General features: G+C 33.6%; 1 protein-coding gene across 1 annotated transcript; it reads left to right on the top strand.

The window, feature by feature from the left end:
- Positions 1-9,833: 9,833 nt before the first annotated feature.
- LOC129284448 (protein PYRICULARIA ORYZAE RESISTANCE 21-like) lies at positions 9,834-11,289 on the top strand. Its single transcript, XM_054919935.1, has 3 exons — positions 9,834-9,970; positions 10,099-10,180; positions 10,365-11,289. Exons 1-3 carry the CDS (start codon positions 9,959-9,961, stop codon positions 11,000-11,002), a joined length of 732 nt encoding a protein of 243 aa, XP_054775910.1. The 5' UTR covers positions 9,834-9,958; the 3' UTR covers positions 11,003-11,289.
- The last annotated feature ends 1,469 nt before the right edge of the window (positions 11,290-12,758 follow it).

A 12,758-nucleotide genomic window follows, 5' to 3' on the forward strand; every position in this document is an offset into this window, starting at 1 on the left:
TCTCAATTTTCATCTTGAGCACTTTGATCTAACATCTTTTATTATTTAAAAGTTGAAATCTAGCATCTTATTCTTGTCCATTCTGAGGCAAAAACTTGAAGAATCTAATTCTTAACATGAAAAATTTGAAAAATGTATGGAAGTGTTGGTTGAAGAAAAGCAAGAGTTGGCAATGGTATGCAAACGCTATTTTCACTGTCGATTGTGATGTATCTTTCCCTTGGTAGCTTTTTCTTCATATCTAAGTAAAGTTGATTTATTGCTTCATCTCCTTAATCTTGAAGCAACTTACACTCTTTTGTAAAGGCAGGAGGAAAAGGCAATATGGTCTGCAAAGAAGAAAGCTGTAGATCAAGCAAAATGCTTCGAAAAGTTGAAAATAAGCGTGGATCTAGATATTCCTGAATAAGTCAATCTTTTGAATTGCTACTGAATCCATAGACAGGCAAGTATAGAAGAAAAAGGCAAGGTTAACAATGTGTTGACTATGTCATTATATTATTATAGTAGATATTGATTGACAAGCTTTTGTTACAGTTATTTCTTGTATATTTATTGATAGGCTATTGTCACAGTTCATATTTCTTCGCAGTTACTTTTCTGATATTTACAAGTGATGAATTTGAAGTGAATTATGTGTCAAAATGACCAAGTCAATATGTGTGCTAAATTCAATCCACCCCTTTGTGTTATTGTTAGATGGGAGTTTGGTGGTCATTTTGAGTGTGATTACTTATTTGTGTGTTATGAATGAATTTTCATGTTGTGTGTGATCCATTTAAGTGGTCAAAGTGTCTCTGGAGCTAATGGCATTTAGTATTGAGTTAAACACCTTTGTGTGTGTTTTAAAGTCGAAATTAATCATTTTGAGTTTGGATATCCACTTTTGTAATGGATGATCACTTGACTGTAAGACTAGTGCCGTTAGCTAAAGGACTCGAAGAGCTTTGTGTGGATACTTGAACTGCCTAAATCGGATGTCGGATGGCGAAACGACATACTCCAGAAGTTCAAAGAGCTGTCATGACAGCAATTTACTGTCATGATAGTAGGTGCGCGCTGCGACGCATGGTAGTTGCGTTGTGATGCAAATGACTTTCAAGGGACTCATCCTTCTGTGCCATCCGCTGTGGCAGACGGGCTAAATTTTTAAAAGAATAACTTGTTTCAACCTATTTTAAAGGCTATTTGATTTACATGCTTTCGTATTTGTATTTATTTAATTTCTAACTACGATTTAAGCGCCAACACTATTTTAAAAAGAGTTTTCTTGGGATCCCATTATTTCAACTTATTATCTTTTAAACCTTTGGGTTATGATAACTTCTTCTGAAAATTTAACTATTCCTAGTTATCACAACGACGTATAAGAGTATTATCTTGGTAATGTCAAAGCGGGCATTACACATCTCATACCCTTAAGTACTTGGGAAGAACAGAACAAGCCATATAATAATTTGAATCATATAAAAACCTGGTGAAAGAGAAGTTTTCCTTTTGACAATTGAAATGATGACAGCAATTGGAACTCGAACACGACTAATACTACTGCAACATGAAGATTTAAGATATGAAGTTAATGATAAGGTTAGCTTAAAGACAAAATTAGCTATGATGGAGTGATTCTCTTGTGCATTCTCACCTACTTGTCCTCACCTAAGTGCTAACTTCACTTCTATTTGTGGTTTGAGTAAGCACACGATGGGTGAGTCAACTATGTGGAACGCATGAAGAAATGAGACAAAGTAGCATTAGATCTTGCGTGGGAAAAAAATGAAGGGAATAATATTGGGTATGAAAAAACAAATAGGAGATATATGAAATTATAGAGGAAATATATTTTTTTAGAAAATATTTTTTATATAAGAGATCTTATAAAGCAAAAATGATTTTTTTATATATAAGATATTATAATTTTTTAAAAACAATTATATAGAAGGCATTATAAATTTTTAGAAAATATTTTTTATATATATTAAGATAGTACAAAATAATAATTTGGTAAAATAGATACATTTTTTGAAAAGTAAATACAAAATTAGAACCCTTCGATTATTATTACTTTTTAATTTTGCTATTAACTTGTTAGAGGGGAATAATCATTTCTCACTAATTAAAGAGGATCATATTTCCTTGCTAATTTCATCATTATTTAAACATTTAGAGATATCTATAATTTTCTTTGCTAATTAGGTACATTAGAGAGGAACATGTTATTTCTTACTAAATAATTTCTTGGAGATGAAATTAAATTTTCTTGAAAAATTCTTTGCTAATATAACCATTTAAAGAGGAATACATAAGTTCTCGCTAATCTGACTTTTCTAGGGGTTTTTTTGACCCAATGTCACCCCGATACTTTTTCATTTGGTAGAATTTTGCGATGCTATTAAGGTTGGATTGTGTTGACTGTTAAGCCAATAAATTTGACTGTTATCTAATTGCTTGGCTTGCCTTGGGAAGCCACCAAGCATATATTCTTTGAAGTTGTCTACCATGGCCATTTTAGAAATTGAAAAAAAATAAAACCCATCATGTCTTCCTCTTGTTGGATTTCCTTTCGTCCCTACTTTATTCTCATGAAAGCCCAGATTTAAACCAGCATACTCAAATGAGATTCAACATTAATTTCAACAAGAACTAAACCACTTGACTATCAAGGTAGATGCAAAGGAGGTTAAGCCCACAAACTCACAGTGAGGGAGATGATGGGAAGACACCGGTGGGGTTTTGAAGATGAAGAAGAACAAGGTGAGGTGGGGATTCAACGCGATTTTGACATTGTGGGTGGGGTTTCGATTTCGAAGAGGAACAATGAAAAGGGGGTATATGCAACACAATTTCAGAGGTGGGGTTTCAAAGAGGAAAAAGTCAGGTTGATGTCACGTTCTCGATTCGTGGGCCATTAGGATTAGAGCTGGTAAAAAGGGCCGGCCCGGCCCTGTAGGGCCGGCCCTTGAAGGGCTCGGGCCTAAAAGGGCTAGCCCTTTTAAGCCCGAGTTTCCTTTAGGACCTTGATATTTGAAGCCCGGCCTTTGACATAGCGGGCTCAGGGCTGGCCTTGCAGGTTTTAAGCCCTTTTAACTATTTTTATTTTTTTTAAATTTTTTAATCAAATAAAAAATTACTTCATTCTAATATAATACTCAATCAAGAAAGTACAAAAAAAACTAACTAAATAATATCTAAATGAACTAAAAATACAAATAAAATAATGGTAATGCAATAAGCAATAGATCGGCTAAACCGACAAACACCTAATCAAAATTAGAAGAGTAAATGTTGAACTGAATGAATCATTATCATGGATCTAGATGAATTAGGGAATTTAAGGTTGTATTTTTTTACAAAATATTAGCCAAGGATTTCTGTATGAAATTTATATCAATTAAGAATCAATTATTGTCAAAACCTAAATGAAAAACAAGCTACAATGAACTATTGTTAATTTAAAATAAGTTGTTATTAAAACCTAAATGAATACTTATTGATAAAGGCTAACTCGAATCCACAAGTATCTACTCAAATTTTGACAACAAGTGATCATTGACTGATATAATTTTTTATCAATGATTCTTCATTGCTATTTTTCTTTCTTTTTTTTGCCTTCCATCCCCAATAAATATGGGCTAATATGTGATGTGGAGTAAGATTTAGTTTATTTTTTTTCAAATCTAAAAAGAGTCAAAATTATGAGAATTAATTAAAAAAAATGTATATGCGGGCTTAAACGGGCTGGCCCTCGGCCCTGCAGGGCCAGCTAAATTAAATGGGCTTAAACAGGCCAGCACGACGCCCTGTAGGGCCAGCCCGTTTAAGCTCGATTTATCATTTTGGAATCCCATTTTCAAGCCCGGCCCTACTCTTATACGGGCTTAAACGGGCTAACCCGACGGGCTCGGCCCGTTTTCCCAGCTCTAATTAGGATTCAGAATCAAAGAGCACTACTACAAAAAGACAATATATAACAGTTATTTTTTGCTATATGTGGTGGTTTTATTAACTGATATATATTCTGACGCTATACATTCTCCAAGCCAATGCAAAGCAGTTTTTAACGGTTATACAATTGCCAATTATATATTCTAAATAACTGCTAACTACTATATAGTTGGCAACTATATAAAAATAACCGTATATAGTTAGCAACTATATAGCAATTATTTCTAAATAATTGATATATATATATATATATGAGCATTTTTTTTTAAAAAAGGGGATGCACTTCTGGTAGACCCTCCATTATATTTTATTTTTCATTTTTTTCCTCTTAAATCCTTGAGAGAAGTAGGGTGAAAAATACAAGGACTAGAGTAGTAGATACAATACTCAAATTTGAAATAAAAAACAATTAATACTAAGGTTTTTCATTTAATAATTCAAATGCAAAATGAAAAACCAACACTAGAGACATGAAAAATCAAAGAAGCATCCTCATAAAAAAGACAAACTCAAATTGGTACTACACATATGTTAAAAACCACAGATCTAAAATAAAAAAAATACAAATCGTAGTTACAAATTTGAAACACTAGCCTTCCATTTAACAATATAACTAGGAACGACGATGAGATAGAGTTGATGGAGAGTGACGTCAGTGAGATCAAGTATACCACAAACTAAATGATGGCACACAGTGCCATGAGTGCACATAAAATGGTAGAGAAGGCATGTATATCGCACTAGAGACCATGGCAGAAGTTAATCGTATGAGTGTTGAAGATGAAAATTCAAAGTCTGGAATGAGAAAGATGCTTGAATAACAGAGAGAGTTGAGTGTGGAGTGGAGAGGAATGGAGGGAAGGGGTTGAGTGTCTTGAAGTTGAATTGTGATGGATGGATTTGAATGTGTGAAATGACAATGAGAAAGAAAAAGAGTATGTGTGCTATTGGATTAAAAAAAATTAATGGTTTAGAAATAATGACATCATTAGTTTGTATGTTATATAAAATGTGTGTGTTTTAAAAGTTTTTCGATTCAAAATTCTATATAGTAATTCTTTCTAAATAACCACTATATAGTCTTTAGGAAAAAAATTTAAAAAAATAAAGAGAGACTATATAGCAGTTCTTTGAAATAACTATCATATAGTTTCAAAACTATATAATAATTATTTAGAAAGAACTATTATATAGTCTTTAAAAAAATAAAAAAAAACAGAGGCTATATAACATATATTTTGAATAAGCACTATATAATTCTTTTTTCCTGAATCTCACTTCAACTATGAAGTGGTTTTTTTCAATAAATATTATATAGAAGGCACTATACATAGTCTTTTTTTAGTAGTGAGGAAGAGTGAGAGGAATATGCATATGAAGTTTCATTCTTATTTTTGCTTGACCTATTTTTGCCTACTTATATTCTCAATTGGACTTATAGGTTGTGTTCTAGATGTCAGTTTTGTGTGGCTTATTTCTTATTCGATTTGAATTCATATTTTTCCTTACTCTAAAGCGAAACTTGATTTGCATTCTGATTTTTTCTTATTCAATGGCCTTTTCATTTCTAGGTCGATTTGCATTCTTATTTGCAAGATTGTTCTCTAAATAATGACATAATATTTTCAAGTTCCATGGCACGAAGATTTATTGTTTGCTACAATAGCAATTGAAGGTTGCCAAGTTTTGCTTGCTTTGCTGGGTTTTCGTTTCTAAGAATGAAGGTTGCGATAGAGAAGAAAAAAGAGGTGGAGGAGGACAAGGATGCAATGAAGAATGTTGTGTGGATCTGTTTCTTTGGTTTTTTAAAAAAATAAATCACATGGCCGCCAACACTACATATAATAGTCAAATGACAGGTAAAATTGTATCAAATTGAAAAAAATGGGATAACATTGTATCCAAAAAACTTAAAGATATAAAGTACGCTTCTGTGAAAACTTCATAATTTACCTCAATCCATAAACAATTTATAGATATTGCAGGGTATATATTATATCCCAAATTATAACGAGTTAGCTAAATTGTTTGATTGACTAATGATGGAATTAATGATGTTTCGGAACTTCTAAGCATTATTAAACAGTACACATGAGAATGTGGAGTTCGCTGAATTTCAAATCTCACTGGTGCAAAAGGTGGCAAGTAGAACTAGGAAAATGGGTTGAGCCCGCAGGCTAGCCCATTTAACCCACACAATTTGACGAGTTGAGTTGAAAAAATTAGCTCATTTTTTAAAATGGGCTAGGTTAGTCCAACTCGCAAAATTAGCGGGTTAAAACGGGCTAACCCGAGGGCTAAATGGGTTGGCCTGAGGGCTAGCATATTTAAAAAAAATAATTTTTTTAATTACATTATATCTTTTTATAAATTTACAATAATGATAATATTTTTAAATATATAATTTATGACTCTCAAATATGTTCTTTACATTTGAAATATAGTGTAAATTCTTTTTACAATTTGCAAATAAAATTTTTGATATAGTTTGTGAAGATGATTTATTAGTTTTTATAGAAATATTTTGAATATATGTTATTTATTAATCTCATAGAATCTATTGATTGAAATTATAAATATGAATTCACTGAGAAAAATAATATGGATTTATATTCAAATTTTTTTCTCAATGACAAATATAACACCCCTAGTCGAGAAGATGATTGATAGTAAAAATCTATCAAAGTGAATTTTCTTGGTTGAATTCTATGTTTATTTTATTTATTTATAAGTTCTTTAATTTCTAATTTTCTTTAAAATATGAAATAAATAAATATATTTATATTATATAAATTTTAAATTATTAAAAAATTTTGATAATTTTTTGTGGGTCAGCTCGCAGGTTGGCTAGCCCACTAAAAAATAGATTGGGCTGGATTTTCTAGCTTGTTTTATTTGGTGGGCTGACCCAACCCAACCTACAAAAATGCCAGCTATAACATCCTAAGTTTCCTCATTAGTAATTATCAATGTTTTTAAGGGATAATTTGGTCAATTTAGATAAATTATTATTTAACGAGGTTTATAGAGACTAATATGGTTTTTAGATCCTTGGATAGCTTTAGAATAGGGCTAGGTCGAGGTTCAAGCGGGCCATAGCACGGAAGGGAGTTTAAAATTTTGTGGGGCTTTCTGTGCCATGCGCTGCTACGGGCGAGTCAGTGCATCGCAGTGCAAGTGCAAAATCTGCAATTATCAGACGTGAAAAAAAGATCGAAAATGAAAGAGATAAAGAGAGAAAACGAGAGAGAGACAGAGGAGAGCTTGTGATCTGCTAGGGCACGATTCCTAGACTACTTTAAGGACATTTAGAGCTTAAATCACCATTGGGTAAGTTTTACATTTCCTCTTCTCCCTCTTTTATGTGAAAATATGAACATTTAAGGTAATGGGGGCTTTGATTTCGGTTCCCTTAGGTTAGACCAAACCCATTAGTTTATTTAAGATCTTGGGGAGTTAAATCAAGCTTCTAACCTTAGGTTTATGAGTTTTGTGGTGATTGAGAATTTTTGGTAATAGTTTGAATGAACCCTAAGTATAATTTGAGAATTTTGAGACAATGTGGGACATTGATTAGCTAATTTGGTGTGTTGGAATGTTTAACAGGATGGTTAAAGTGTGTGGGAATGGTTGGTATTGTTAGAAAAGAAATTCGAGTAGTTTAAGCACTTAGAACTTAGTGAATTCGGAGTTATCTAGAGTGATAATTGATGATTGTCACCTATTAGTGCAGATTGAGGGTTGCTCGAGCTATATTATACGTATAGAATGTGTGGAGCTAACGTTGAATCATGGTAACCCTTTTGTTGTGACAAAAGGGGTTGAGGTAACCATATAATTTATTGTATTTATTAGCTATTGTAACTGTGTAGAAGTAATTTTAAATGACAAAATTGTGGTTTTGAAGATTTTTATGCATAATTTGACATTGTAAATAATTTTAGTATGGAAAAGTGTTTTGTAAATGGTTATTGTTTCTAATTGAAATATATATATATATACTATGTATATAAGTGTGATATGAAAATGTGATGAAAAGTAGTGAAAATTGTGAAAGAGCATGATCATAGGGGGTGGGAGTTTACTCGAGATATGTGAGAATATATATGTATGGAGATATGTGAGTGAAAAATTCATATGATCGAGCTGACACCATGGGACATCCGGTGCAGCATTATATGGGACTGTTGCCATAGGACATCTAGGCAGTCTAACAACTCCCTAGTATCCATTAGGGTGCAGTTAGGAGTCAACGATACCTCTATCACAAGTGTGTGAAGAGGAAAAAATCATAGTTCATAGGCGGGTTAAATTACCTTTAGCCAGATATTTCTACCACCGAAAGTGTGCCCGGGTCAACAAGTGGTTGAACCAAGAGAGCCTACGGTTTCACTCAAGGTGCATTGGAGGTTCAGTGGTTAAATAATCATGCTAGTGTAAAACTATGTGTTTTGTTGAGAAGAAATACATATATCTCATAATTCTTGGTATGCTTGATAATACTATAGTTTTGATACTTTTTCATGGTTATTTGTGATAATAAACATTTAATAAGCTATATTGATTACTGAGATGTTTATCTTACCCTATGGTTATATTTTATAAGTGAAGGCTCCGGTATGGGCAAGGGGAAGGAAAGGGCATTTGAAGAGTAAAGAGCATCATTATATAGCTCTTCCCTTTTCTCTTTTTGTGTGTTGTAATGAATATTGTCGATAATTATTGCCAACTTAGGAACATGACATTATTTGGATATCACTTATATGAAATAGTGATAAGTATGTATATCTTGACCCAAGAATGATGAAATGGATTAATTGTGTGCTTGGCCAAGTTGCTTACAAGTGATTTATATATATATATATATATATATGAAGTGTTTTGAGTGTCAAAATGACCAATTGATTGATGTGTTGAATTTTGTCCACCTTATTATGTTTTTGTCCAATGGGGGTTTGGTGGTCATTTTGAGTGTGATTGCTTAATTGTGTGATGTGAATGGATTGTTATGTGATGTATGGTCCATTTGAGGTGGTCAAGTTATCTTCGGGGCCAATGGCATTGTGTATTGTGAGTTGGACACCATAGTATGTGTTTTGTTATGAAAATGGATTATTTTGGGTTCAGGTGTTCATCTTTTAAACGGATGATTGTTTGAGTGTAAGACCAGTGCCATTAGCTAGAGGGCTGAAAGAGCTTCATGTGAACATTTGAACCGCTCAAATCAGATGTCGGATGGCGAAATGGCATGCTCTGGAAGTTTGGAGAGATGCCATGACAGCAATCTGCTATCATGACAGTTGGTACGCACCACGGCGCAGGGTTGTTGTGCTGCGGCGCATTGGGCTATCAAGAGACTTGTCCCTCTGTGCCATCCACCGCAGCGAGCGTCGCTTGAGCCGCAGCAGACGAACTAGTATTTGCTGATAAATCGCATTTAAGTCAGATTTTGTTGTAGTTTGTTTCCCATACTTCCGTATTTATTTTTAATCGATTTTTAACCATGGTTTGAGCTCAAATAATATTTTTTAAAAAAAGTTTTATTGGGATCCTAATGTTTTAACTAATTATCTTTAAACTCTTGAATTGTAGTAACTTCCTTTGAGGATTTTATTTAATTCGGATTATCACATTAATGTGTGAGTGTTATTTTGATAATATCAAGACAGACATTACACCAGCCCATGTAAGTTAGCCCACGGGTTGGCCCGTGACCCATTTGCCCGAGCACACTCATCCACACGGATATCACCTTTCACATAACGACAATCCTAACAAGAGCATCAAATTCAACAGCCCTGTGCCACGTGTTCGCACATGATTGGTTGGGGGCCTTGTAGTGAAGCATAAGCAATTGCCTACTTAATCCTTCCTTTGCTTTCTGTCTCATTCCCGTCTGTTTCATTACTTTCTCTGCTTTCTTCAATTCCATCACTGTTATTTTTACTTTCAATTTCTTCTTTTATCATTTTTATCTCTCAGATTTGTGCTCGATCTATCTCTTCATCTTTCAGCCATGGCTGAAAAGGTACACCTCCTTTTGATCTCCTTTTCTAAATCCCTCATTATGATACCTTCCGTTTAATCATCCATGTGAATCATGTCGGTCAGATAGATCCTGATTCTGTTCCTTCCTTTTGGTAACTATATGTTTAGGAGACAAAAATGAGGCTCAAGGTTGATCTCCAGTGTGAGAAATGCTACAAGAAGGTCAAGAAGGTTCTGTGTAAATTCCCTCGTAAGTTCTCTCCATGCTCCAAGCTCTCTCTCTCTCTCTCTCTCTCTCTCTCTTCTTTTTCTTCATTCACATTTGAAATTCGGTGTGATATTGTGAGGAAATTCCCATGCGCATTATTCTTCGGAATCACAAAATTGAGTTCATCTTGTGGATTTGTGTGGTTTTGGATTTTTGTGAACAAGAGAAATTCAAGACCAGGTTTTCGATGAGAAGCAGAACATTGTGACGATTAAAGTGGTGTGCTGTAACCCAGAGAAGATTAGGGATCAGCTTTGCTGTAAAGGATGTGGCGCCATCAAGAGCATCGAAATTGTCGAACCGCAAAAGCCAACCAAACCGCAGCCGGAGCAGCCGAAGAAAAAGACAACCACACCGCAGCCCGAGCAGCCGAAGGAAAAGCCAACCACACCGCCGCAGAAGCCAACCACGCCGCCGCCGCCGCCGCCTTCAAGTAGAACGTGTTGTGTTCCGTGCAATGAAGGCCAGCATGATGGGCCATGCTTTAAGCCCGAGTCACTGATTCCACATAGAACGTGTTGTGTTCCGTGCCATGAAGGCCGACGATGTGGGCCATGCTTTCAGTGTTATGGTCCGGCCAAGTCGGTACCACCGGTAACAGGTAAAACGTGTTGTGCTTCATGCAATGAAGGCCGGCCTGGTGGGCCATGCTTTGAGGATTATTGTAGGCTTCCACCATGTTATGGAGGGTATTTTTATGCTAGACCTGTTTATGATAGCTATGGTGGCGAACAACCTTGCTACGCGAGCCGTTGTGGTCAATACGTCAACGAAGATAACGTCACAGGGTGCACAATAATGTGAGCTACAGGCTCATTATTGATGTGGCCTTGCATGGAGAATAATGAGTCATGATATATTGCTATATAGAGTTACATATGCGTGTGTTTTCTTTGTTTAATCAAATTTATGAGTTCTTGTATGGATCCTCGTATGAGTCTAATCAAATTTATGTTATTTGCTTTTGTAATAATAAAAATAATTGTTAACAGTGGTTCATATATGAGAGGGAAAATGCGGGTCACAAAAATAGGGTTAATTAAAGTTGTTTATATATGTTTTATATTTTTCTGAATAAATAAAGCATTTTGAGGTGATTTCATTTGCATGTGCATGCAGTTTGTACAAGGAGATAAAAGATATGAAGAATATTGACAATGAAAAAAAAAAGATACGAAGAATATAATTAATGATAAATTGTCCATTTGTATTCTTATAATCGATGGTTATATATATATATATATATATATAAAATTTTATAAAAAATTGATGAATTGAAACAAAAAAGGAAAAGAATTATCAAGGGTCACTTTATCTCAATTAAAATGAATTATTACTATTGCTTGTGATAAGGTTTGATATGAGACTACTAAATGAAACAAAATTTGATTGTGATGTAATTGCTTTTGTATATAATTTTCAAAAGTTTCACATGTTATATTAATATCGTGCAATAAGGGAACCACTTTGGTGGGAAAAGAAATATGCATAGTAGCACGGTGATGCTTATTGATTTGTCCACTATATATATATATATATATATATTGGAAAGGTAATGAACTTTCTAAAAGCATTAATTCACGATTGACCCTGTTATGATCACCAATTCTTAAGCAAGAATTACATAATATAATGGAGGAAACTGATATTCAACTTAAAATATTCATCAATTCGTAAAGCTTAGATCAAAGGTATATTCAGTTAAGCCAATTGCAACCAAATTAAAGCAGCAACAACAAATAATAGAAAGATGCTGATAAGTAGAGCAGAATATTCAGGCAGAAGGAAAGGAGATTCAAAGGTAGGGGTGAGCAAAACCCAATTGAAATCAAAAATCAAACTGAATCGAATCTAATTTTGTCTATTTGATTCAGTCTATTTGGTTTTTCAGTTCGATTCAATTTTCTTTTAATAAAAATTTTGATTGATCGGTTCGATTCGATCTAAGAATTCAAGAATCAAATAAATCAAACTGACCGAATTATCCATATTTTTCCTCTCATATTTTTGAAAATGTGAATAAATTTTCATCTAGGTGAGTAAGAAATATCTTTTTACTACTTGCAGTAATAATATTTTTTTTAGTAAAAAACATCTTTCTACTACTTAAAGTAATAATATTTTTTTGGTTTAATGTGATGTGCTAATTTTTATTTCTATAATTTAGTTTTTAGTGCAATAATACTGAGTCTTATTAATTTTCTTATAAATTATGGTATAAGATTGTTATTTTTTTGTTGGGCCTTCAACATCAAGGGAAAAAAATTGAATAGAAGAATATATGAACAATTAAATTTCATTGACCCAAATCGAAGCCCATAAATTGAATAGACCAATCGAACCGAATCATTAAAATTCGATTCGATTATGCATTTTGATTTGATTCGATCTAAATTTTTTATTTAATTCGGTCTATTGGTTTTAGAGAAATTAAAACCAAATCGACTGAATGCTCACCCCTACTCAAAGGGAACAAGCTTTAGCAAAATCGTTGATGGTCTGCTCAATGCTTTGCTTTTAGCCTTTTATCAATTACATTCATGCCCTCATTTTCCACCTT

The sequence above is a fragment of the Prosopis cineraria genome, unplaced genomic scaffold (assembly GCF_029017545.1).
Source record: "Prosopis cineraria cultivar Desert tree isolate PC_DT_omini unplaced genomic scaffold, ASM2901754v1 PC10, whole genome shotgun sequence".
Lineage (NCBI taxonomy): Eukaryota > Viridiplantae > Streptophyta > Magnoliopsida > Fabales > Fabaceae > Prosopis > Prosopis cineraria.